Raw genomic sequence first — 27,164 nt, 5'->3', positions numbered from 1 at the left:
TATCAGCCACAGTGAAGTCTATATCTTTGCCAGTAATCATCCGATCCCCAATATGAGCCACAGTGAAGTCTATATCTTTGCCAGTAATCATCCGATTCTTGAGAGGAGTACCTTAAACGATTTGTGGAAGAATTCTCTATCAATCTGCATCAAAATCTAACAACGAAATATTTTATTGATTTTTTGTCAAATTTCTAGGGGATACCCTTCAAAATGTTGCAAATGTGTGGATCCCCAATATGAGCCACAGTGAAGTCTATATCTTTGCCAATAATCATCCGAATAATCATAATAAGAATCTTGCAAACTATTTTCGGTTTGATTTGGCCCAAACAAATCTAAAAAACAATTTTCTTTAAATTTTTTTCTCAATTTTTCAATAAAACTCTTATGGAAACAGAAGATAAGAATTCATGAGTAATTATTAAGAACAGTTTTCTGTCAACGACCAGCATTTTTGATAACACGACACCTTTTTGATGATGTGTTATTAAATAATCGCATAAAATTAGACACGATAATGATGCTAATTAGGGACAAGTCAATGAACTATGATGTTTTCATTCAAAATTTGCAAATTGTAGAGCCGCTGACAGAACCGACATCTTAATCGTCCAATTTAAAATAAGGAAATATTAATAATAGGCCAAGATAGCCCCTAGATATTGACAGAATACTTGTGCTCAATAATCGCTATCAAAGTTTTCAATAAACAATTTCCAAAAATTGGACCAAAAAAGAGAAGCCATCATTAAATATAATTTTGAGGCAATGCGTATCGAATGGATAGTGTTAATTCGGGGCTTTGTAGGTAATTCAATTAGGGGCTCCATTTGAACAAAAATACTTGTAATGCCGCATCATTGATCAATTAAATCAAATCGTGGCAGCTGATCTGAATCTACTCGAATAGATAGTCGAGGGGTTCACTTGAGAAATGAGAGTGGTTGTGCAATTCGGTGACCACAGCCCCAAAACCCAAAAACCAAAACTTGAAACTTAAAACCCAAAACCGAGCCGAATCATCGTTCGGACCAACTGCATAATTCAGGCCCAAAGTCGGGATCGGTTTGTCTAGGCCTCTGTGTATATACATACTTATATATCGTGGTATATATGCAAGTGTGAACTGTTAAAGTTTAAGGCACTTTGGCGTCCGGTAAGCCAGACTTTTTCGAGGCTGACCGACCGAGTAGTGGCCGGCCGTCTACTTTCATTTTCCGTTCGGGGCGGTTTGTGCAGCGCGGCACAGCGCTACGAAATCGAATTAGATTTCATAATTAATACTGCAGCACTTTCATTTTTCCTTAAGCCATATAGCCATGACCAACAGAAGAGACCAATTTGTACAACTTAACCACAGTGTTGAGAAAAGCAGGCAATTTCTGTTGTGATGTGGATGTGGTAGTCGCTTTTGATAAATAAATGCAATTAAGAGATCTACGAATGCTTATTTGTCGCACACCCCACTCTGTTTTTGGCACCAAAACAGCAGGCCAACTCACTGGCGTTGTAATATTATTAATTAACAAAATAGTTTCGGCTTTATGCAATCTAGCTTTTCACAAGCGATTAAGACCAGTTGGTCAATGCTTTTCCGCCGTACAAGCCAAGTGGGGTAGGTACTTTAAAGTAAATGTCGAAAAGAAATGAGTAAGTGAACCGAAAAGTCAAAAAAGTTGAAAAGAGCTGAAAGCGGTTTGGCAATATGTTGAAATGGGCATAAATTATGAACTTAACACTTAAAAAGGTTATAGCAAATGAAGATGAATCTCCTGTCCGAGTGACTTTCGTTTCCCTCGGGCGCCGAGACCGTACAGTTTTAGATCCTGGTTTATAGATAGGTGATCTCTATGACCTTTCCGTCTAATTTCGGTTAAATGTGTTAAAGGTTTCAAGATGGTTTATCTTCTTTAATTGTTAAATTTATCTAGCTGTTAAATAATTAAGACTAACTATTTAGTTAATAGATGTGAACTTGGCCTTTATAATAATTATTATTAAAGTAGCTTCCAACTTCAAAACCCAACCCACAAACAACTATACCTTTTGTTACCACATTGATGAGATTTTGTTTGAAAGTAAAAGAAATGAAAGATCATCTTTGGCTAACCGCAAATCATATAATAAGACATTGATGACCTTTATGTAATATAGAGCTCCATTAAAAACCCCTCAAGTGTCGATTCATTTGTTTCAAAGAGAAAGATGAGTAAGAACCATTATGTGACAGGTAGTAGTGCCTTCATCTGACAGGTACCACTCACAGCACACATGAGTATGTGATTCTCGGCCTAAAGAATACCTTGTATAGACAATAATTGGGCTATGGTCTTGACTGAAAGTCTGCTCTCCAGTCATCATATCGGTCATCAGCTTGGTAACGCGGTCATCCGAGCGGTCACGTCGTCTTGGCTGTCTAAACGCGAAAAAATTTTATTACGTTTAATCATGTGCGACAATTACAAGCGGTACTTTAGACCCGAGAGCTGTACATTATTCTTACAAAACGTATCGCAGTTATTTCTGGTCTAGTTGTTCTTCTCGTCTTTTCTGCTTTTTCTCTAAAACGTTCAAACAATTCCAACTAGCTCTTAAAACTTGTTATTCTAATGAAAATTCCATAAAGCAAAGGGTATGTGGCTTTTCATTTCTTTTCTCCACACACACACACACACTCTTTCTTGAGTGATGGCTGCAATCACTTTTAAAGGAAATAAAGAAATAGATCGAGACGGCTTTCGTTTTCTTAGCCCAAATTGCTGAAATTGGTAAGTACACACAGCGTGAAAGATGATAAGACCCTGACCGTAACGCTGACACAAATGACAATGGACATTAAACGGTGTTGAAATGGCAGTGTAGACTTTTTTGCACTTCCAATCAGAAGAGTGCTCACCGTCGAGCGTTGAGCGTCAAGCAAATTGAGGGTCTCGGACAGCGGGACACACGAACAAACGGACAACCCGACATTCAGTGGCAATCTTGGCTCAAAGAACCCAGAGCCTTTTCTTGCCTGATTGCAGGAAAATCATGCAGTCCAGCTACCAGCCATCAGACAGTAGCCAAAGCCAAAGCCGAGGCGAATCATTGACCAAATCCTGGGGACCATTTGCTGGCCGCATTTGTTGGCCGCATTTGCTGGCCCTTAGCGTTCACGTGTGTGCTCCACGTAACTACAAAACTGGCCAGGAGACAGCAGTGGTAACAACAAAAGAAACACTCGAAAAAACAGGTCCATAAATTCTTGCATAGTTAGTCTTTGAACTATACTCCTATAGTAACAATTTTAATACTCCATTATAATCACTAAAAATAGGAGTATAATAGCCCCCTCTTTCATAATAAAAGCTCTGCAATTAAATTTGCAATAATTTTGAATTCATAAAAAGCAATTGGTTTTTAAACATAAATATTTAAAGCTGAAGATAAAATTCAAGTGAAACTTTATGATCTGAACTAAAAAGTCTGAAGGTCTTGAGATAAGCTGCTTTTATTTTTCTAAATATTTGCACAAGCCCTGTAGACATAATGAAACTTTAAGAGTCACTGGAAAGGATGTGGGTTACCATACATTTTTGGTAAGTGCATCGTCTCCTTGTGGCCAAAACCGAGCCGAACCGAAGCGAGCCTGCTTAAATTGCGAGCTCAGACTTATTTTTTTTTTAGCTCGTCAGTGAGCTATTGGCAATCCGGTTTTTGGCCCGTCTGCTGTTCGTGCTAGCTGTATTTGCCAATTTCCAGTTTGTGCAGCTGCATCTAAGTGGCATCGTCGAGTCCTTAGCCGCTGGAGCGGCCAGAGCTCCACAGCCAAACAGCCATACAGCCACAAGCTCAAGCCAATGACCAGTTATGTCAGCCGGATCCCAGGCAGCCAAGATCGGAGGCGAGGCTTTAACTCTGGATCTGGCTTTGGCCACCCGACACCCTCGCTTTTGGTCGCCAGCGTGTTGCAATATTTTCTGGCTGCCCGCATTTGGCTTAGAAAGGCTGACTGCTGACTGCCGTCTGCCGTCTGTGGCCGTTTTGGCCACATAATGAATCTGTGTGCATATAGGCTCTATGGCTGGCAAAATAAATGTACGACCGATAATGCATTCATTTGCAAGCGCCAGGCCCAGTTTAAAGTCCCCAAAAACTAAAAAACCGAAAACCCGAATCCTGTTCACGTTCCCGCGATTTGGGGTCTCCGTATTGCGCAACAATTGTAACACACATACATCCAATATTTTAGTGCCATTTGACCGAATTTCTCTCGACACACACATATACGAGATACGAGATGCTGGATCTGAAGTTAAAACTGGCGCGGAGCAGTCAGACAGCCTGCCTGGCCAGCTACTGGCAATGAATGTGGCCAACGCCTTGATGTCTTTTAGCCATTTGCTATTGCTATTTCTCAGCCGGCTATATATAGGATTAAACAATCGCTCACATAACGCCGAGCATTCCGGCAAGACAACATTTCTTTGGCGGAAAGGAGTATATGAGTCAGTTGAATTTATTACCACCCAAAATGGCTTAATTTCATCCACTCAGAAGTGTGTTTTTATAAAATGAGGTAAACACCTGGGCTTCTACTTCCTGATAGGTGACCTACATATATTGTTTTTATTTAATCGTGGGTGTTTATAGGTTGCAATTAATGCTTGTTCAAGGCAATATCATTAAACATTGCCCTACCTTTTAATTTACAATTTAAAATTAAAATATATTTGCTGTCCACGTCTCTGAAAAAATATTGTAAGTAAGACATCATTTGAAATTGATTAAACACCTCGTAGCCCAGCCTTAAATCATAAAAAACATACTTTTAAAACATACTTGTTTCTACACTAACCATAAAAAGCAAATAAAAATATACAAAAATAATTATGAGAGTCCGATGAGTAAAATTAACTTTATTTTTAGGAGTTAATTATAAGCACTAAGTTAATAGCTTGTCGTAAAAACAAATTATTTTTACTCGGTAATAACACTCGGTACTTGAAAATGTGTAAACATACTTCTTACACCTTTTCGGAGTGTGTGGCAAGTGAAGGGTATGTCAACTTCGACCCGCCACTAATGATCTGTGTTGTTTTGGGCCAAGTCTGTGGTCTAGTCTCCGGTCTAGTCTGCGGTCTATAGTCTATGGCTATGCTCTATGGTTTATTCCGATTCCCATTCCACTTCGGGCGCGCCACAGCTCGTGAGTTCACTCTGGAGCAAAACAAGATTTTGGGCGTTGTTCAATTTTTTGGGCTGGCTTGGATCTTGCCTCTTGCCTCCTGCCACATGGCTCCGGTTCAAAATGCAACTTTAGCTTAGCTCCGACTGCCAAGCACGCAGCTTCGTGAGCTGTGCACTTTTTGCCTCCTTATTTTATTTTTTCTTTTTTTTTTTTAGGTTTTAGTTCGGATTCGAATTCGGGCTGGGCTGCTGCTGGTGCTGCCACAGCAACTGCAACTGCATCTAATACTGGCTGACTGCACTGTGGCTGCACACAAGTAGAATGAAAATTTGTGTTGCAAATAAAGTTGAACCTGATGGCAAACTAATCTGCTTCACGACAATAGAGCTTGCAGCCAGACAGCAGCAGCAACAAACTGTTGCACTTTGAATAAAAAATTGTTGCTACATGTTGCTATACAAATGGAATAAATATGAATCATTTCTTGTACTAAAGGCTTAATATTTTATATTTAATATTATTTAATATTTAATAATATTTCAGGAAATTTTATTTTATAGAAGTCTATCAAAACTAATTATATAGAAATTTTAAAGTCATTAATGTTGTCTCTATTGGTTTTACTATTATTTTATGTCCGTTTTCTTTAGAGGATTCTTTAAGACATACTTTTTCAATAAAAACACTAAGATTACAAACCTTTTTCCTATCCATTATAAAGATGAAATCTATTATGCAAATGATCTATTAAGAGTTTAAAATAAGAGATGGGGCCCAAAATATTGAGATTTAAGGAATCCTGTTTTAAAGTTTTACGAATTATCAGTTTGCTTGTTAAGAGCCATTCAGAATCGCCATCATTTAGTATCCCTAAACCCCCCAGAATTTTTTCTCAGTGCTTTAGCCAGCAGACGGCAAAGTCAGCTAGCGGCACAGACTCGTAATCAACGTTTATTTCGTGGTTCGTTCGTGTCCCCCATGCGACCGTCGACCGTCCTTCACCAAGCTAGAAGCCCCGTCTATCCTTTCCTGTTTTGACTCCAGGAGGAGGAGAAGGAGGACAGGGAGAGGGAGCCAAAGAGGGCGGGGCTAGGATCGGGGTTTGGAGCTGGGTTTGAGGCTGGAACTGTGACTGGGACGGCTGTGGCGATGGCGACTGGGCCCGCTGGCCGTTCCTTTCCGTCTTTGGGGTTTTTGTCTGACTGTCAGCTCGTCAGCATACAAAAACACAAATATACATACCTATATATGTATATTTATTCATGGCTTTGGAGTAGATTTTTGCAGTGTACGTGTACATATCTGCATCTATAAAGTTTTTATTGCCGCAGCTGCGGGCGTGTTTCTGGGTGCGCCTCGCTGGGTAAAATAAATACGCATAAAGTCCAAAGTAGCCAAGCGAAATGGAAACAACAGGGATAACTGCGAGCTGCGACTGCATGTCGGAAAACTACAGCATTTTTTAATATATTATTCCTGCATTTTAATTGTGGCCCATAAAGTGCTCTGGAAATATGATTATTCAATTTACATAGCCATAGGGATACCTGACTGGCGTAGCTGACCGGGCTGGGCTGTCCTGCCGTGGCTTAATCCTGCCCAGATTTATAAGCCATACAACATTTTACCAAACCATCATGGCATCATTGGAATTTCTAGTCAACTTTCAGCCATCTATTGCCTGTAATAATCTGCTGTGCCGCCAACTTCAGCCATAATTATAAAGCAATTAAAAATATGTAAAGCAAATTTGCTGTAGTTTTTTATTGGCAGTGAAGGCCGTTGGTTTTATTTTTTATGGAGAGACTGGTTCCTCTTATCTCTAATCTCTATTGATTGCGTTATCTTGCGGGTTTTGAAAAGAATTTTCCAAGGCTTGGAAATTGCCAAGCCAATTATTAAAGTAAATATGAAATAAGTTTGGCTTGAGACTTGCAAATTGCCTTTTTCTTACTTCCAACATTTCACACTTTGTTCGCTTGGTTTTCCCTTTCCCTAGGCTTAGTTATGGATGACTAAAGCATTTCTTCAACTATGACCGTTTCTCCAGTTTTTTTTTCTAATTACCATCGAAGCCGACTGTGATATTTTTCCTTTCATCTCAACAATTCCAAGCAGTTGACTGACAACGTGTTTTTTTCTCCCTTTGTTTCTATTATTTTCCTATAATTAACAACGCACAGCGACCCAGACTTGCCTTAAACTGCAGACAGTGCACTTAGAAAAATATCTCTTAGATGAAATATAGAAAAATAAGCTATTAGATATTGATATTATATGTGTCGACTTCCTGAAAAGGAATCTTTACTTGTGCTATCTTACAATATCATGTTTGTTATTTAGAAAATGTATCTTAATTAAATACTCTATTTTTCCCTGTGCATCCTTTTGGCCTGCAGCTCACAGTCTATTGTAAATGAAGAGCACAAACAATGTTTTTCAATGCGCTGCTGGGACTCGAGACTCGGGAATCGAATTCAGATTCAAATTGAACAACCACTTCGGGGGCTGGACCCTAGACTATTCGATTAGTTGGGGTGCCAACGCCAACGCCGTAGGTTTTAGTATTTAGCCGCGGTACCAGCTCCCAGCTCTCAACTCCCATAGCCATCACCACCGTCTGATAAATATTGAGAAACCCCCAGATCTACACCGTCATCGCCCGCGCCTTCTTCAATCCGGAGTACGAAGTTCGTCTCGCCTGTCGGCTCTTGGTTTTCTTTCTTTTTTTTTTATCCGTCATGCTGCTGCTTTGTTTTCGGGGGGAGGAGGGAAAGGGAGGAACTTGGATCCTAGGCAAACGCAGTGAAAATAAGCTAAAAATAAAAAAATAAAAATGTAAATAAAAGACTCCAATGAATGCAATAACAGCAATCGCGGTGAACAGCGTCATAAAATGGTGCGTGGGATTGACAGCGAAGACAGATACAGCCGAAGAGATGGCTTCGTAGTCGGAGATGGAGCATGCAGCTTGCAGCTTGGAGCTGGAAGCTTAGAGCCCAAAGAAGAGCTGGGGTCTCCAATCCAGGGCCCGGGACATCGTGCCCCAGGCTAGCCGATTGGCCGGCAGCGTGCCGTTGAGCACTCAAATTGAATCTCGACTTTATCGGCACCACAGGCCCGTGTGGCAGACGCGAAATTAATTGGCTTAATTTATGTGAACTTTTATAAGAAAATGCACTCAGGGTCTGGGCAAAGTTGATTTACATTCATTTTCGCATTGCCAACGCGCGGTTTAAATACCCATCACCACACGTCGTCTAATGCTTGTTTTTTTTGCAGTTTGTTTTCTTGTTGGCTTGCCAGACTCCGGCTCCTTCTTCCTGATCCTACTCCTTCCTCGATTTCTATAGCCATTCCATAGCGACTTGTACATAAAAACGCCTTTTGCCTTCAGTCTGGTGGATTACCAACCGTCAACGGATGAAGGAAGCCATGCAGACGGCCAGACAAAGACTGTGACTGATGGATGCCTGGCTGGCGGACCAATGGCCTGGGGTATTAATACACTAAGAGAATTTTAGGGTTTTTAACTATCTGCATTTTAGATGAGTCTATAATCTGAGAATTGATAATATTCCCAACAGTTTCCTTTCAAGACATGGCTGGTAGAGCTTCTTGAATTAAACTTTACAAGTCAATGATACTTTGTTAAATATTTCTTTCAGTGCCATTGACTTGGAGTGGGACTAAGATACGAATTGGGATTGTAACGTTGGCTAGGGCTGTGTTAAAGAACACAAAATCTATTTGCAGGCCGTTGTAAGGGATCGCCGCGTCGTTGTAGGCCATAATTGCTCTCCTCAATAAAGCAAAAATTTATTTCCACTTGAGTCGAGCAAAGCTTTGGCAAATGGAACGCGCTGAGAGTCTTTTGGCCAAGAGTTGTTGTTGTTTTTTTTTTTGGCCAAGACGGAAGGCGAGCGAGTCGAAAGCGGGCCAGACTTGCAGCGGCGACATTGTGGGCGTCGAGCATAAATAAATGTCTTTATGTGCCTTCGCGCAGTTATTGTTCTTCATTCTGCATGCGGTCGGTCGGTCTTCAGTTTTCAGTTTTCAGTCTTCAGACTCCGAATTGTATTTTCAAGACGAGGTTGAACGACACTTTAACGACTCCAGACTGTTGAGCAATAGTCGGCTAAGTCGAGAACTAGTCGCCATTACGAGAGTACGTGGATGTTGCTGTGCGTTGCGTCGTCCCGTTGGCGGCGGCGACGCGTTGCCTTGTGGCAATCAAAAGACTGAAGCAACGAACGCGATGCGATGCCCCGGCAATGTAATTAACTTTAAGCGTCTCCGGGCCATTGTTAAACGGGATGCAGCGATCGAATGGCTTTCCAGTAGTCTAATTTGGCGTTTTAGGAGAGGCCAACAGCCTGCCCCCCAATTAATAAATACGACTTGTGCCCCAGCTGCGGTCGTAGCTCAGAGTTACGTTGCATATAAAAAATAAATCATAGCCTATAGACCATCGACCCGGATGGACTGCACCCCTCAGCGGCGTGTCGGATTTTTATAAATGGAAAAGCTTTGCGTCACTCCAGTTCTCCACTTCGCCACATCTCCACATCGCACTAAGATCGATATGGCCGGGAAAAAGTTTTAAGAACAATACCAGGCACGAACATATTGTGGATGTAGTAGATGGTTTTTTGCTTTTTGCCGATGCTTAAGCACGCACGGGGACGGGCGCACATAAAACACATCCATTATGGATAATTTTGCAGCATAAATTGTAAAATGCCGCAAAGCTGTCAATTTTGGCACTGCCCCGAGTAAAGTGGGTCAGGCAAGGTCGCTCCGGTGTTTTTGTTGTGCCGCGGCTCTCAGGTAAAGCCAAAGCAAAAGCACAACGTAAAAATAATAAAATAAAAATACTACAAAAAGAAAAAATAAAAAATAAAATAACAACGCACAAGTAGCTAGTTGTGTGTTTGCGTTGGTTGGTAGCAGCCAGCCATGTTCGTGTGTCTCGTACTCGTACTCGTATTTATGCCGACATGGCTAGTTCCTGCAGCAAAAGTCGCTTTACTTGCTAACTTGGCTTACAGATGAATATGTACGGCGTACACTCTATCGAGTGTACTCGCAAGCATCGTTATGTAATCCATCAACATGGCTGAACAATTTGATTAGGTTCACCATATGGTTTGATTTTTCCAACATTTGTGGGACGAGGAGGTTGTCCTCTAAAAATAGCTAATGCTGTTTACTAGATGTCGAATTAACCAAACACAGTTTCTTTTTAACTCTTTATTGACGAAATTAATTTTAATGAAAAAACGGTGTTGCTAACAAAGAGACTCGGAATTGAAATTAATTTATTGTTGGCTTTTTATTTGTACTATTACCTAATGGCAAGTCATCCAGTGTAAGTTTGCCAACTTTCGTCTGGGACTTGGTGATTTATATCATTTCTTCTTCCTTATAACCCCTGAACTAATTAAATATGTACATACAAACTAGTTCAATTATACCTTTTGAATGCTTAAAATGCTGCTGGGAAGTAAATTGTGGAGAAAAATCGTCGTATCTTCACAGGCTGACTTTTAATTTTTAACTTTCCATGTGGTCGCTGTTTTTTTGTTGGTTTGTTGTTTTTATGCACTCCACTGATGTTGTTTCTCGTTTGTAATCAAGTGATTGACATTTTCGGACCCGCACTGAATATTAATTGCCGAAATCACCGCTGTCCCATTGGCTTCCATTTAGGAGCACATTTTTTAAGGTTTTATTGGCGCTTTTTGTATTTTTTTGTGTTAGCTATCCTTCCGCATCCAGCACGTTTCCAATAAATTTTGTTTTGGGAAGACAGGCCACTGATGATCCGTGTTTCTTTTAAGCTGGTCTCAGATAACCAATTTGGAGTTTCGCTTGAATGAACTGCAAACGACCTTGCCTTCGGATTAGATCAAAGTTGATCAGATCAGTTCAAATTAATGGGGATCCCAAGCGGGCAGACCTGTCACTCACTCTACTAGGAAACCATTTTTTTGCGTAACTTAATATTGTCGGTGATTATATATCTTTTTTTTTTGTTTCGATTATTTTCGGAACTCGGCGAATTTTTTAAACGTTCTTTTGTTTGCCAGCCCCGAACGCCGAACGCCGGTTAAAGTCTGGAGTTGCAAACAGAAAAGTATGGTATGTACAGCGTCAACAAATTGCTGCAATTATATTGCTTGGTCAGCACTCAGCTCGACTCGCTTCGGATTCCTATTCCGATTCCGATCCCGATACGATCCCGATCTTGTTGGCGATTTAATGTAATACAAGTCGCCCCGATCCGGGTTGGTGTGTTGAACGCGTAGCCGACGAAATGCTACTGCCTCCGCCAATGGTCCGGAAAGAGTGCCGCAGCTATTGAAGCTTATCTGCCGCGGAGAATTCTTCGGCAGAAAGCCGGTTTCAATAGCGCAGAGAGTGGAGCACTCTCTTCTGGAGACTCTCTGGGAGCTCTGGGAGGTGGAAACCCGTTTCCCGCTCGCCGGCAACTCTCAGTACTACCACAAACTCACTCCAATGAACCTTGATATATTCCCAATAATAAACAAGCCTGAGAACTATCGGAAGCGGACGAGTCTGCAATTAATCCTGCAACTCGCAGCTCCAGCTCCAAGCTCTTGTATTCGGTTGCGTTCGCACATGCAAATGGGGATTTCTTTCAATTATTTAACTATTGGCCACAACTTTTCACGGCTTATACAATAGCCAATTTGTTGTGTTTTGTTTTCACGGCAATAAAAAACTTTGTGATTTGCAGAATTAAGTCATGAACTCATTGTTGCAGCTTGAAATCCTTTGTTTATATTTAATTGAAATTTATTTTCTTCATGTTTTAAGGTGCCAAAAATAAGAGTTTTAAAAAAGAAAGAAATAAGTGAAGAATTATAAATAGGATTTAATTAAAAGTCTTTTAAAAAACTATATCGACAATAGATTACACTGGAAATAAAGACTTCAAAATTGTAGTACCTTAATCTTGGTGCCATCCAGACTAACTACCATACAGAAATCCCAACTCTTAACTCAAATATTGATTACAAAATCCATCTCAGCACATTCTGATCATAATCTATTAAGGGATTAAAAAAAACTTGCATTGAGATAAGAAAACACATCAAATTCCAATGTTCATTATTGTTTCCCAACCCCATGACTATGCTAATTTTGAAAACAGTCATGTTTTCGATTAATTACTTATGTCAGTTTAATTAAATTGAACCCAAAACATATCCGAGCAAATTAAACCATTTACAGAATCGGGGAGTGTGTGTTTGTGTTCTTTAAGAGCTGTGTGAGGTTCTACACACGAAATTGCAGTAATTCGATCATGTTTCCAGCTTGTTCAATATGTGTAATCGTGTTCTGTGCTATTTATCTTGTGACCTGCATCTAATGCAGCAGGCAGAGCGCCAGAGCAGCCGGAGCCTATCGAAGGTACATTAAAATATTTCCAGTGCCTCTGTCTGGCCTGTCTCTCTAGGATATTTATACATGGCCCCAGAAATACAGAAACCAAAAACGAAAAAAAAAACACAATGAGGGCGGCAACCTAAACGAGTTTACCACCAAAGCCCCAAACACCAAACCAAACCGAACACAGCCAAGAACGCTGTGCAGATGTTGAACCCATTTTTCATATTAACCTCCATGTGCTGGACCCGGGAAAACTTGAGATTTTGGCCAAGAGGGGCCCACGTGGTGACACACTTTTCCAGAGGTTTTTCCAATTTTTTGTCTAGTTTTTTCGGTGTTAGTCACGTCTTACAATGACGAAGCCTGGGCTTGTACTTCATCCCGACTCTTCCATATCCCATACTCGAATAAGGTCAACCCAATAATGAGGACAACGTATCGATAGATGCCTTATCCAAATGCCAATAGGTTGGTTACGCCCTAAATCGAAGCCACAACTTGGCCTAGCTAACGGGCTAGCTGGCTAACTGGCTGGCTTTTTGGCCATTTCGATTAAGTTGGTAACCTCTCTGACCTACAGATATATTAATTCTGATGACGGCGTCGGCCTGACCTTGTGTGTCCAGGCGGCCAAAACAAATACAGACGGGGCCAAAAGGAGTTCGTTAGGCCTCCAAATCGAACACGTCAAATGTCCATTATCATACTTAAGTATACATAAATATATAGTATATACGTGTACCTACAATTTCAAGTGCAATCGAATTATGACTTTAGTATTCAATATATTTACCTCATTTTGATTAAATTCCTTAGTCAATTTTAGATTTGTTGCGCTCCATTACTCTTAGGACTCGTGGGTTTTCTTCAAAGCACTTTATTTAATTTTAATTTAATCGACATCTCAATGGCCACTGACACAACTATATGAAATGTTTCGTTTTTGGGATACAAGACAGTAGTAAAACAAATGTCATGTTGTTATTCAAGATTCAATATTTGCCAGAAAGTTTTTGGGGCTTTCACTGTCATGTTATTTTCATCCGCATGGAAATTTGAATATAGAGCGCCAATCACGCGATGCGCTTCGGCAACGGCAGTGGAAACTCTGACAGCTTGCAACATGTGGCTTCCACGGTCTAACAATGGCCTCCTCTGCAATGGTGCAATTTCATTTTATGGCCTCTTATCAAATCGTTTGTAAGCCATTCTTGGAATCTTAAAAGTCACCGCCAAGAATCGAAACTAAAATACCATTCGCAGGTAAACTTAACTTGGCTTAATGAATTGAAAGTTTTCACACGTACTTGAATACTCGTCATACTAACAATTGGGGTTAAGATATTAGTGCCAACCACCGTATATAAAGGGTTAAAATGTTTTATACATTTTAAAGGTGTTTTAGAAGACTATTATTTGTTTAAACATTTTTTAGAGACTAAGCACCAGTTCATATACATATTTTTTTGAAAATATCAATTTTTTTAACTTCAATTGTCGGTATGTACTGTATGTAGAAACCTTTTGTTAATGCTCTACTTAGGGAAGTCTGGCTGCAGCTTTAGTAGATCAACGCGTATGGCTTATCTTCGCTTTCAAAGACTTTGAGGCGGACTTGAGGTTGAAAATTTGGAAGTACAACAACCTCGGAATCCGCCTTGGCACCCAGCAGTTATCGCACCGTCGCCACTTTCTTAAATTATTTTTAGGGTAATCAATAGAATAGAACGGGGCTGGGCGGAGGCAAGAGAAAGAGTTCACTGCCAGAAAAATAATTAATCTGGCTTTTGTTGAAAATGTTCGACGGCCATGTGGCCGATTTTTCGCTCTTCTGACAGCCTTGTCGGAGTTTTTTTCTTTCCAATTTTTTTCACCATCCGCTGAATCAAGTTTATTGACCCAAAAATAATTTCACATGTTTTGATTTAATTTGGCATACATATTTTACACACTTTTATATATATTATTATTATTTAACAAATCCAACACTTTTTTAACCTTTTGAGAGGTAACTACAAAATATATAGAAGCGCGAAAAGTTTGATAAGCGCGAGCAAACCGTTAGGCTCGAAGTCTTGACCAGGTCTAAAGGTCTTTGAATTTGATTTGCATGGCAAAGGCCCAAAGGCTCCACTGGAAAGCACCACTGAGGGCTGGACACTGAGGAGTCAGTACAACCTTCCCCCGTCAATGTCCGAGTAAATTAATGAATTAAGCCGCGATTTATTCGGAGCTGGGCCTTAAGTGTATACCCTTTGAGGTGTTTTTTAAGGCTAAGGGCCGGGGTTCGGTTGAATTGTGGCTCCGGAGAATGTCATTGAGACACCCTAATCCAATTTGCATACTTATTCCCGAAGTGACCTCTCTCTATATTTTCCACCATTAAAGTCTAACACCATGGTTACCGGCCATGGTCAAAACACGCTACTGGACTTTCCATTAATTTATACAACAGGATGAATGGTGGCATGAATCCCAGCTATACACATTTCTCCACTCCGTGCATTGTATATATAGAACCTCAGGTGGTTGGGAGCTCTTTTCGATATCGTTTGTGTCCGAGGTTTGAGGTCTGAGCTGTAAGCTCTGGGCACTGAGCTCCGAGGACCGAGGACTGAGTTGTAAGGACTGAGAGTATTTCCACACCCACACCATGGGTTTGTGAAAGGCAAACTGAACGAAATGTTTGGGTTTCCGGTTTGACTTGTTGAGGTTTTATTTGCATGCGAGGCTCTATGCTCCCAACCGCCAATTGTGGCCAGAATATTGGAATACTTAATTATTCCCTATTGGCGCTCGCACATTTTATTCTCTCATTCACGCAATCCACGCAACTGACCCCTAGATGGCAAATCAAATTCTGCTTTAATTGCAAGATTTCACCGGACCTGGACTTACGTGAAACATCCCACAAATTTTTGGGTGGACTTTTCAACTACCTCAATTGAGGTCACTCACTTGTAAAGTGTGTGGGAGTACGTGGTTTTCCAATAAAAATAAAAATGATTTATGAATTGCCTAGACTTTCTTAAAAAAAAAAGGTTGTGGTCAGTTTAGTGGGAAGTATGGTTCATGTGAAATTTACCAAAGACCTCTGTTTATCCTTGACTTTATGGAAGTATAACTCAATTATATTATTACTTATTTTATGGTCTTGAACTCAAGGGCATTTCTTTGGCCATATACATTTTTATTTCCAAAATATTGAAGGTACATTTTAATGGCCTTTGATAATATACAAGAAAAGTTATCAGTCCATAAAAGTATATAAGCTTAATGAGTCAGCTTTCTCACATCCCTATACCTTTCGTTGTTTTCTTTTAATAAAGTATTTGATTAATTATGTTACCTTGGTAAAAATAAAACTCCAAATAATTATACTTATTTAAAAAACAAATGAGGCATATTAGTGCTCCCCTTTTGGTTACGTTTTTATTTATTACCCTCTTGAGTAATTAATGTTAATGAACAGTATAAATGAATTATGCTGCAGTTTTTCTGAAAAATTACATTTTCATTGTGCTGAAATTAAGGAGAAGCTCCAACAGATTTTAGTAGATTTTTCCTGCTTAACTATCTGCCGCAACTACTCTAATAAAAAGTGCTTTATGCTAAGGCCTCGAAGGCGCCAATGTCGCACGCCACATATTTCCCGGGCGCTAATTTGAGTGGCTCATACAAAGGCAGAGACCCCCGGGGACCCCACCCCAAAAAATAACATATTCGTTCTCACTGGCATACCTACATACACCATATATCTATGGGCATTTACATACTTGGGCCATTTTCGATTTATTCATGCATGGAAAAGTGTGTAAGCGAATTTACAGGGCAGTCCGCTTAAATTGTTGCACTTACCTCGTGGCTCGAAGACCGTCGACAGGATGTTTTGATTCGCACCATGGAGGATGAGCAGGAGCGGGGGGCAACTGGCCGCAGGATTGGATGGAATGTAGACCAGCGCTAGGACGGCGAAGGACTTCGGTGTCCTCTTGGAGCACTCACAGCCCGGCGAGAAGTTAAAATCAAAATTGGCAAACGGCGTTCGCATTTCCGATCGACTCTTCAGTTATTTGAACACTGGCCAATATTTGGAGTAATCCACCGACTCGACGACGTACAATTGCTGCGATTCGAACCGCTGGGTGCTCAAGTGCCGACTGTCAAAGCAAATAAAAATAACAAAATGGCCTCACCTGGCACCTGTATCCTGGCAACATTCATTAAAACACCTCCGAACTCGGGCCTCGAGTTTAGAGTTTGCAGAGCTCTCTGTGCCGAATTTGGCGGCGAGCCGTGGACGTGGCTGTATGGATATTAATCCTTATGCACTCGGCTATGGAATGTGTGTGCATCCACACTCTATATGCATACATATATATATTTGTTTGTATATACAAATGCATAAGACAAATCGGGCAGCGGAACCGATTTCTCCAATTTCTCGGCCAACTTGCGACGCTGCGAAACGAGCGCATTATTTAATAATACCGTTTGTTTATTGAATCGCAGTCAAAACTTTTGGCACAGACGGAAACCCAGGCCCTCTTTTGCCGCAAGTTGGTGGGTCTGATTCTGTTGGGTAGTGGATTGTGGGTGCTGGGGTCTGGGGGCGTGCGAGTGGTGCAGTCAACGGCAACGGCAACGGGAACAGGAACGGCAAAAAAAAAGCAACGCCGGCATGTCTGTCACACCCCGAAAAGTGAAATAGCTTCTGTCAATATTCTGTCAATAGGCACATGTTTCCCGATGCCGTGCGGGTGGTCCTCGGGGTGGTATATACATACCTACCTATATTACCCAAACTGGAGTCACGTTGGATTGCTGGGTGGTTGGGTGGTGCGGGGCTGTTGCTGCGTTTTCACTTTCGCCTGATATTTAATCGATCTCCTGGCAATGAATATCGATCAATAATGCGTCCGAAACTGAGTGGGTGTGGGGCTCGACCCATTTCGTAGATGGTGAGGTAAAGAGTTATAAAAGTAATAATAAATCTCATAGCTACACTTAGTTGCCCTCTTTCTGTTTATATGTAAAAACATCTTTTTGGCCTATCTTTACGAAGCCATAATGCAAAGTATCTCATAGTTTTGGCCAAGTGACGATGTAGGGTCAAGACAGTACACTCGTATGTACATCTGTGGCGAACCAGACAAGGATCTGAAAATTGCAACTCCACCAAAGAGGCGACGAGTTGCCGCAGCAAGTCCAGTCGACCAGAGAGTCTCGGATATGGGAACCGGCAGCTCCAAACACTTTTCTTTGGCCGCCGGCCATACCATACCAAGCCATACCATCCATGCACCATAATTTTCAATAGCTATTCAAATTCTTTGAAGTTCTCGAGGTCACCTAACGGATGCAAGGCATTGAAATTGATCCAGGCCATGAGCATCGTAGTTGCCACTGCCAACTGGCAGAGTCGCTGGGTTTTCGCCATTTTAGCCTTGGCCATTAAACCGGATAGCCTGCCTAGGCTCTGCCTAGCACTCTGATAGTCCCTAGCAGCTCTTTGTTATTTTTTTTTGCCAGACATTTTTTGTTTTTTGCCAGAAAGATGCTGCGGCTGCCTCAGCCTATGTTGCAAAGATGCATCATCACATCAGTTCGATCGAATCAGCTAGTATTCCGTACATTTATCTGGCAAGCAATTCCAATTTCGACTCTAGCAATCCAAATAATCACTGGTTTTCCAACTAATCAATGGGGTTAAATTGCATCAAGATGCTTACTTAAAACAAAGTTGTTTTTATAAAACGAGGAAAAAAAATCCTTTAAAGTAGCTACATAAAGCCCCAAGACTTTGATCAGGCCTTCGCATTTCTCCTCAACTTAATTAATTGTGTCTGTACCGAAAATGGGCTTTAGTATGTTCATTAAATAGTATTATTGCACTATTAGTGAAAACTATAAAACAGGAATTTTTTATGATATTTTTATACAACTTACGAGGTCTTAAGTTACCAAAATCGTGGGATCTTTCCTGGCCAAATCAACAGGAAAATGTGCAATTACGAAAGGATGTCAGTCTCTTGGAAGTCAACAAAAAAATCTCTATTTAAACATGTAAACTAAGTACTTTATTGATGAAAAAAACCTGATTTCCTTAGGAAATACTTGGATCAAATCGTTTTTTTTAATGGAAACTTAAGTACGCATATCAGATTACAAGATTAAGAGTCCGGTCCTGAGAAGTGATGGGATCCTCATCTTGGCCATAACGGTGAGGTGTCATCCAGGTAATGACCTTAAGAAGAACAGATGTTGAGTCCGAGGAATTTGCATACTCGAACTAAAAACCAAAAACCTACCCAATTCAAAGCCGGCTCGGTGGTGTTAAGTATAAGCTCGAAAATGAGCAAATGAATTTAAAGAAGGAAAAAAGTGGAAAAAAAAAGTAATGAACCAGTTCGCCCATGGTCGCATATTAGCATCCTGCAAGTACTTTATTTGCGCCAGTGCTTAAGCTTCTTGGTAGCTTCTTGGACGCCCCGCTTTAAGCCAAGATGCAAATGAAATATGCGCCGGCATTAGGAGCAAAATTACAAATTTCAGAGGAGCGCGAGAGGCAGCTGCTTCTGGCTAAATGCAGTGATAAAAATATATAACAAATTTTATCTTAAATAAATAGTTTGTAGATAGTTTTAAATTCATAGTTTTAGATTCAAAGAATAGCTCATTTTTTGAAGATCTGTAAACTTGATATACAAAAAAATTGATATACGGCTCGTTGTTTTGGACCTCAGAGAGGTCCTGTCTTATATTTAGTTTATAAACCTTTTAGATCCTTATTTTTGTGATCTAATTTTTTGTTACTGTGCATGGATATACGATGGCGCTGGCGATGTGGCGCTGCCTTCTGCACGGTGGCCATTTCCTGGCATTTTAACTGGTTTTGTTTGACGGTGGTTACAATTAGCGGCTATTTAAATTGCCACGCATGAGCCGCTATTAATTACGGAACGATGGCACCGCACCAGCACCATCCACTGCCGCATCCAGTCTCAGTTTCTTCAGTGGTTTTTTCTGCTTTTCTGTTTGGAGTCTCCACCGAAACCGAGAAGAGTTGAAGAAAAAGTTGTTTATGGCCAAGTATGCAGAAGACCAAGATCAGAGCAGGCAAACCGTTAAACGGAAGCTGAAATGCCTTTCAAGTACCGATTAAGAAGTTCATAGAAATCGAAATACCAAAAAGAAACCGAAATCTCGATGAAGTAAGGGGGACTAGAGTAACTAACTACCTACCTACATATGTATGTACATATGGTACATTGAACTAAATCCCGGGGGAAGAACATTTTATCAAAGAGCAATTTGCACCTATCAGTCGATCAAGTCGATGGTTTACCTTTTGAGTCCTAAGCTGAGCTTTTTTTTCTTTTATTTTCCCATGACACTCGCACTCGCTCGCGCCGCCATCGCCGCAATCACAACTAATGCACAGCCTTATGGAGCCTCTAAATGTCGAATGAAGTCAGCGATAAATTCAGCTGGTTGATTAGCTGTTGGAGCAATAAATCCATCGCTTCACACCGCCACAAGTAATTGCCGACAAAGCGTCTTCTTCGCCGTCTTCATCTCCATTTCGACGAAAGCACAAGAACAACAAAAAGTATAGCCATAGCAAAAAAAGTCTCAAAGATGGTACCTGAAGTCCGTCCAATCCAACTGTCGCATCCATCTATTCTTTGAGCTTGGACTTGGTTTTCGAAGTGGGACTCAGAATCTCGGACTACGAGTTGGACTTGGAGCTCTGGGGCTCCCAACTCGCTCGCGAAAAGAGTAAGAATGTGTGCTGGCCAATATTTTATCAAACCTGACATTTCCTCGTGTAGCTCCGATTATGGCCCGGGTTGCGACGAGGTCGCGCATTTGTGAAGTCCGGATGGGAGACGGCGGGCCGAGGCATTGATTGCCACTGACCATGCCCGTGTGTATTTATTCCGCTGCTTATGTTTATGTTGACATTGACATATCTCGCGTCTTATCGGTTTGCAATAAGTGTACACCATTGGCTGGCTGGATGGCATTGCAGAAATGAACCGAACTGAGCCGATGCCGGCAACGCTTCAACAACGTTCCAATGCCAGCAATGTCACCAAAGGCGGAGAGCCAGCCAGACGACACTTATTTAAGCCAGAGGATTGGGCCCTCTGGTCCCAGCTGGGTTGGATTGCAGGTAAAATGGACAATGACCTGCCGCCACAAACAAGCTGGACCATAAGCTTAAACAATCTGTAAGTTTGTTAGAGTTAATAGTTTATTTTTTTCCATTCAATTTATTTGCGACTCACAGGCTTTTAACAATTCTAACTTTAAGTTTAGTTAAGGGGTTATATACAGTTGTACCGCGCAAAAATATGGATTTTTATCGATTTTTTTTTGACACCATAGAAAATATTTATGAAAAATGTTTTACCGACGTTGTTTAGTACATGTTTCTGGGTACTTAATTAAATTTTTTCATACAAAAATATTACATAACAAAACTGTTATAGCCGAATCCCCGGATCGTCTTTTTTCGATGGTGTCTTGCGGTGGACAAGATTTCTCGAAAACGGTTCATCCGAAATCCAAAATTCAAAAAAGTTTAGTTAGTACATTGTATTGTCTAGTCCGTGAACGAGGGATTTTTAAAAATTTTGATGAAAAAAAAAATGGCGATGTTTTTAACAAAAAATGTACTTTTTCAACGTATAAGATTTTCGTTTTTTGTGCTTTAAAAAAGGAGTTTTAAAAAAAATTGAAAATCCCTCGTTCACGGACTAGCTAATATCATAATAAATAAGTGGTCAAAATTTGGTGTTGATCGGATTAGTAGTTTTTTAGTAATCGTGTCCACCGCAAAGGTAATTTCCCAAAAAAAAGATTCTGAGATAATCGCGTTTAAAGTTTCAAGGTTGTTCAAGTTTTATATGCAGATAGTGCGCTTTAAATAGCTACAGCTTCAGTTCTAATGCTCCGATCGTTATGAATTTTTGTGAGAGTATTCCCAATAAAATATACTTAAAGAATATGCAATAAAAAAAAAATCGATTTTTTCATATATCACAACTGTATATAACCCCTTAAGGACGGTCTTTTGTTGGATTTGTACATGTTTTGTTTGTCTTTTAAGAGCACCTAATGGTAGTTTCATAACAGACTTAATCCACACCGGCGGATTTTAGTCTAATAATTTAATTTGGCTAACCAATTATACATAAAATACTAGATTTGATTCATGGCCCTTGGAATCCTAATTAATAACTAATCGGTGGCCAATTTTATAACAAAAAAAACTATTTAATTGCACCAGTTAATATCGAATTGGCATTTGTTGTAAAACCAGCGGGTCATCCAGGCATTTTTTTTCGTCATATTCAAGGTTTCCTCCAATAGATTGTACTTCTTCAAGTTGGTCTGAAAAAAAAATATATTTTTGGTAAATGGTTTAAAAAATAATTAATAAAAGTCTTACAATGGGTGGCGGAAAAAGGCGCTTCATATCAACGCGGTGCAGGTGCTCCTGGTGGGCTCTCTGAAGTATTTGATACTGAGATCCACTAAGACAGGGCAGGCACAGATCACACTCGTCCTTGTTGCAGGATTTATCACAGTCGTAGGCCACACACTTGTTTAACTCAGTGGCCAAGTTTTTGTCTGCGGTGAGCATTTCTAAGCTTTTCGACAAACTGTAAAACATAATTTATTATAATTTATTATTTTTATTAAATTTTAATAGATTAGATCTTCACTTACTAAGCTCCAGCTGTAGATTTCAAGGGTCTTATTCCAACCAGGTTAAAAACACTGTAAATAACTTGTTCGTACAAGAGGGAGTTCAGTTTGAAGTGCGCCGAGGAGAGATTTGGCGACATATTGGCCTCCATTAGGGAAACTTTTAGATCTTCATCAATGAACAAATCGAATCGCATTAGCTCGAAGAAATTGTGTGTTCTGTAATAGCTCAGAGTCTCCACGATGTCCTTCTCCTTGGCGGCCAATGTGGTGCGTATAATATGCTCCACCTGTGGCCATATTCCTGAAGGATCCTTTCCCTGGTCGCGGACATAGGCCTCGAAGACAGTTCTCATGCTTCCCTCAAAGCGGTTGTAATACTTTCTCAGGGAAGGAACCTCCCAGGTGGGCAAGTAATCGTCGCCCACAATGTACTTATCAACGTTCTCGGGATCAAATGGATAGTACTTAACAGGACAATACCGGAACAGAACATCTCCTGTGTATATATAGGCCCTCAACGGATTGATCGAGGTTATAGCCACGTAAACTCCAATGTCAAATTTATGACCATCCACGAGGAAGGGTCTTTGGACGAATTCCTGGACGAAGGAATCATTTGATCCAAAGGCAATCTCACTGGGTGTCCGAATTCTGATGTGTCGGTGCTCGTTGTGTTTCTGGACAAAGAGGACATCTGGATTGTCCTTGGCGTACTCCAGGAATTCTTCCCGTTCCGCTGGCAACCGGAAGGCACGTGGCAGAAATGGAAGCTGTGTGGTGCACAGATCTACCTTGTTGGTGAGGTAGCCACATCCGGGAAAATGGTTTACGACTTGGTTTTGGTCCAGATTCTTCAGGTTTGGCAGGGAACGGAAGGGGTAGTCGTGGGCCCAGAGGAGATCCCAACTCTCATTGACACCCACTCTCTGGTAACCGAATCTATCCAGCACATCTACCACATGGACCAGGTGCTCCTCCGTAGGGCTCCTACCAAAGATCGCATAAGTGGGCGGGGGAACCTGTTGCTGATCTTCTGTTGCATATTTTCGTCTCCAATTGAAAAACTGGCTGGCATGTGGGAAAAGTTCAACTATCACAGCAGTAGCCACTGTGGCTGCCAAGAAAATCATGACCGGCAGTAGGCCAATATGGCCCTTTAGTTGGGAAGAAGATGTATTTTCGGCCAACTAAGAAAGAGAAAGTTTTCAGCTGCTTAACCGAAATAAAATGTTTGTTTCTTCATGCTATTTTACTTACCTCATCCTCAGTTTTCTTTGTCTCATTTTCCTCTACATTCGTATCCATTTTTTAAGTTTAAATTCTATTTTAAAATACTAAAACAAGTAACTTATTTAAAACAACCTTTAAATCACGATCTCCAGGGCAACCAACAACAAAAATTCCCTTTTGCCAACCACAATGAGCGCTAACACCTTGCTTAGAGATGGCACTTTACTTCAGCTATTGGGAAATTTCCCCTTTATGGCGGTTTTTTGAATGTACCATCCCTAAAAAGACAAATTCAGGGGAACACCAAAATATGTTTTTTAAATTGTTTTAAAAAAGGAAAAACAAAAAGCTGAGAACGCCTTTAATAACATTTCAAACTTCTGTTAATGTAATTCCAAAACAAACAAGTTGAAACTTATATTTTTGTTTGTTTACACGTTGTTGTTTGATTTGTTTTCTTGGCTCTTCGGGTGGGGGGTAAATATGAGACGTATAAAAGATACTGCCGAAAGAAAAAGGATTCAACGACTTAGAGCTTTATTCAAGAAAGCTGTACGAATTGTGAGCCTGAACAATCATTGGGTGGAAACTGAACACGATGATGATCAAAAGTTTTCCTTCAATGTTCAGAGAAATGTATCCTTTCTTGTGAGAACTAATCGACGTAAAGCGGGCTTACTTACATCAGCGGTAACTTTAGTTCATAAATGTGCAACGAAAAATAATGTAACACAATTTTATGTACAGGAAAAGACTCTAATTCGCATTCCCCATAAATTTCGTACGATACCGGAAAGAAAAAAGCTGTGCTCTTTGTTTAGTAAATTCAGGTGTTTCGTCGGAATTTCACCTGTAAATTATATAATATCTTTAAACAACTCAGTATATTGTAAAATTATTTTTTAGAAGCTTCGAGCTCGTTTAGTTCCACTCGTGAGATTGTTGCCCCTTCAACCTGGCCGCATTGTTATAAGACATGGAGACTTTCCAATGACAGTTTATTTTATTTTGGTCGGAGAATTACACATGCTAAGGGGCAAAACAGGCAATGTAATTACTATATAAGCTTTATTTTGAAATTTTAAGAAAAACTATTACAGGAGGTTGTTGCTGTGTATGGACCTGGAGAAAGAGTTGGAGGAGCTGAACTATTGGAAAACCGCGAAAGAACTCGTACCTTCAGGACTGCCAGTAAGCATTTAGACATCTACACTACTTTTACATTTTTCATACCTGAAACAAGTAAATATTGCGTTTGTAAGGCAATTTTATCGCACTTAGATTTGATAAGAAAATAAATTAGGCAAACTGCATCATTTGAGGCTCATGTCGAAATAAATGGGAAATACATAAGTCAGGCACGCGATATGTACAAATATCATTGTGTGTATTGTTGCTTCATTTGCGATTGCCTGTACCCACCAATTTAATCAGCAATAAACAACGTTAAGTCCTAATTCGATTCAATCAAAATGAATAACAAAATACCCGCCGCCCAGGTCCGCGTCCGCGTCACGTGCCAGCCAGCTCCTAAAGTAAAGTATTCAGTCAAATATAGGTTGGCCCAAAACAACACCCGCCTTTCATTTTGGGCTTGTTGTGCTCCGCCTGTTACACTCCTCGCCTGTTGGCCATATTCTTTTTGTTATTTTTGCTTTTTGAAAAACAGATGCACGCCACCAGAGCACTCACTATATAGAAACGAATCGAATCCAAGTTAGTGGCAATGTTCCCATTTCCCAGTGAGGAGTAGCTATTGAACGCTCCACTTTGCAGGCTACTGCGAGCTCCTGGTTCTTTTCGACTATGATTTCGATGCGATACTCCGGACACAGATGACTAAGACCTGGGAGGAGAAGAAACGGGCCATCAAGGCACTGGACTATTTCGAATTTCTCGATAATGACCAGGTAAGGATACAAACCAACATTGTATTATGGTAAAGTAAAGGAGCAAAGCGCTAGATTTTATCTGAGAATTATTTCTTGAAACTTAAATATGTATTCTAGTTAATAGAAGCTTGTCGATTTGGAAGCCTCAAGCAGTACAATCCACTTGAAACCATATACTTTGAGGACAAAGGAAACGTCTCCAAAGTTCATTTTGTACTCAGTGGCCAATGTATTATACTCCAATGCCTGACTGTTGAGGAAGGTAAAATTAGTTTTAAATTTATATTTAATCTAATTTATTATTAATTTTACAGAATGTAGTAAAAAAGGGGAAAAAAGTGCTACAACTATCAGCTGTGGACTCTGATTCATCAAACATATTTAAAACTGATCATAGATCCACTTTCACGACTCAGAGTGGTAGAATTATGGAAGCAGGTTCCAATTTTTCAATAACTGATCTTGTGGAGAGTTCAAGCTCCTCAGACGAGGCGAAGAAGAAACACTCTTCGGTGAGTTTTTTAATATACAAATAGCGCGTCCCCGTTAGCAATATCTTCGAATTATGTATTTTAAAATCTACCAGAGTCTTAAGATGGTACATGTTTCAAAAGTTTAATATGCTAATTATACCTTAAAACTACACAGATGCGAAAAATGGAATTAAGAGATATACAAATAGCTTGTGGTCTTATGAAAAGTCCGGGAGCAATCGTTCCTATCATACGGTACACATTAATACGACGTTCAAAAGTGCCGTCGATCAAAAGTATGAAAATTGTAGAAGACGCTGAGGAAGAAGATATTTTTGAAGATTTTTGGGAGGAAGATGTTATCTTCCCCTTTCCCCCTAGTCCTGTCCGATCTCAGTTAGATTTTGATGTGGGTGTGGAGATAAGAAAACCATTTTATCCGGGTTCAATTTTAGAAAGCAGAAAATCCGATGAAAGTGAAATATATACGATATCCTCAACTCCATCGAATTCAACTGACAGTACGAGCTTTGTAAGTCGTTAGAAAATCTGTTTTTATTCGTAGCAAACTTTTATTGCATAAATTATTCCCATTTCATGCAATTTTCAAATATATTTATTTACAGATAACCTCGAGTGAAAGTCGTTTCATTGATGTCGGAACTCTGACTTTCGGGGCTATATTTGGCCTAGGCGAAAACATGACCCATCGGGTCATAATGGCGAAAACTATAGTTCAGTGCTTGACTCTTCCCAGATTCTTTTTGCTGGACACCAAGCAAAATCCGGGAAATATTTGGGAGCGCCGGTTACTTTACATAAACACCATGATTCCCACAAGGCAGGAACTTTTCGAACACTTGCTCCGCACCCAGGAATGGAAGAAGTTCAAAAACGATTTTATTCACGAATCTGTGAAGAATTCGGAAGTTAATTGTGCCGACATAAAGGATGTCCCCATCATTTGCCGAATTATGGAAAAAGATGAAGATATTAATTAGTTTAAAAACTAAAGGCATTTAATGCAATTCCAGTTAAGCTAAAAAAATATTGTAAAATGCTTACTATATTTTATTAGCTTAACAGAAATATGCAACCGGGTCTTTTGAAATAATTAATCTTTGATTCCAATAGAACTAACCTATGAAAATATATAAATAGATTCCAGAAATAAATTACTTTCCAATTACTGTTATTATTTTTGTGTAACTCTGTTCCAAATGCAACAAGTTGTAGCAACGTCAGCTGGTGAAA

General features: G+C 40.1%; 3 protein-coding genes across 15 annotated transcripts in view; 1 reads left to right on the top strand and 2 right to left on the bottom strand.

The window, feature by feature from the left end:
• The window catches only part of Cad86C (Cadherin 86C), a 31,807-nt gene extending 14,839 nt beyond the window's left edge, over positions 1-16,968 (bottom strand). For 2 of the 7 annotated variants that reach the window (XR_011443124.1, XR_011443125.1), the window contains exons 1-2: positions 16,789-16,965; positions 16,451-16,733 (exon numbers count right to left, since the gene is read on the bottom strand). Coding sequence is in view for 3 of the 7 variants with exons in the window: in XM_070281128.1 (XP_070137229.1) it covers positions 16,451-16,643 (193 nt within the window). In the remaining 4 variants the exon portion in view is untranslated. Of the gene's footprint in view, positions 1-10,650; positions 11,676-13,385; positions 13,454-16,450; positions 16,734-16,788 lie in introns of those variants that run through there. The other 5 variants (XM_070281128.1, XM_070281129.1, XM_070281130.1 and 2 more) reach the window with 5 other exon arrangements.
• A 3,866-nt stretch (positions 16,969-20,834) lies between these two features.
• Positions 20,835-23,892, bottom strand: TTLL15 (tubulin tyrosine ligase-like 15). Its single transcript, XM_017247302.3, has 4 exons — positions 23,573-23,892; positions 22,334-23,502; positions 22,053-22,266; positions 20,835-21,994 (listed from the first exon to the last, which is right to left on the bottom strand). The coding sequence occupies exons 1-4, from the start codon at positions 23,618-23,620 to the stop codon at positions 21,878-21,880; spliced, it is 1,548 nt and encodes a 515-aa protein (XP_017102791.2). The 5' UTR covers positions 23,621-23,892; the 3' UTR covers positions 20,835-21,877.
• Positions 23,893-23,908: 16 nt separating this feature from the next.
• LOC108129373 (cyclic nucleotide-binding domain-containing protein 2) lies at positions 23,909-27,050 on the top strand. 7 transcript variants are annotated; one of them, XM_070281135.1, is made up of 9 exons: positions 23,909-24,235; positions 24,293-24,397; positions 24,455-24,595; positions 24,646-24,736; positions 25,322-25,455; positions 25,555-25,695; positions 25,752-25,949; positions 26,086-26,442; positions 26,537-27,050. In XM_070281135.1, the coding sequence occupies exons 1-9, from the start codon at positions 24,029-24,031 to the stop codon at positions 26,909-26,911; spliced, it is 1,749 nt and encodes a 582-aa protein (XP_070137236.1). In that variant the 5' UTR covers positions 23,909-24,028; the 3' UTR covers positions 26,912-27,050. The 7 variants fall into 7 exon arrangements, with proteins under 7 accessions (XP_070137236.1, XP_070137235.1, XP_070137238.1 ...); XM_070281134.1 differs by having other exon boundaries at positions 23,911-24,235; positions 24,452-24,595; XM_070281137.1 differs by lacking the exons at positions 26,086-26,442; positions 26,537-27,050 and having other exon boundaries at positions 23,912-24,235; positions 24,452-24,595; positions 25,555-25,699; positions 25,752-25,939.
• Positions 27,051-27,164: the final 114 nt, after the last annotated feature.

Source organism: Drosophila bipectinata, chromosome 3R (genome assembly GCF_030179905.1).
Source record: "Drosophila bipectinata strain 14024-0381.07 chromosome 3R, DbipHiC1v2, whole genome shotgun sequence".
Taxonomy (NCBI): Eukaryota; Metazoa; Arthropoda; class Insecta; order Diptera; family Drosophilidae; genus Drosophila; species Drosophila bipectinata.
The sequence above is the reverse complement of the archived record's forward strand: the minus strand, read 5'-3'. Positions and strand labels throughout refer to the sequence as shown.

What these genes read in the sequence shown, in the direction of transcription:
- LOC108129373 (XM_070281134.1), top strand. Translation starts at nt 24,029, where the DNA reads ATGAGACGTATAAAAGATACTGCCGAAAGAAAAAGGATTCAACGACTT. An exon ending in GTTTCGTCGGAATTTCACCT is followed by an intron (nt 24,398 to 24,451) that starts GTAAATTATATA and finishes ATTATTTTTTAG; the next exon opens with AAGCTTCGAGCTCGTTTAGT. An exon ending in TCCAATGCCTGACTGTTGAG is followed by an intron (nt 25,696 to 25,751) that starts GAAGGTAAAATT and finishes TTAATTTTACAG; the next exon opens with AATGTAGTAAAAAAGGGGAA.
- TTLL15 (XM_017247302.3), bottom strand. Translation starts at nt 23,620, where the DNA reads ATGGATACGAATGTAGAGGAAAATGAGACAAAGAAAACTGAGGATGAG. An exon ending in CAAAGAAAACTGAGGATGAG is followed by an intron (nt 23,503 to 23,572) that starts GTAAGTAAAATA and finishes TCTCTTTCTTAG; the next exon opens with TTGGCCGAAAATACATCTTC. An exon ending in AAATCTACAGCTGGAGCTTA is followed by an intron (nt 22,267 to 22,333) that starts GTAAGTGAAGAT and finishes TATGTTTTACAG; the next exon opens with TTTGTCGAAAAGCTTAGAAA.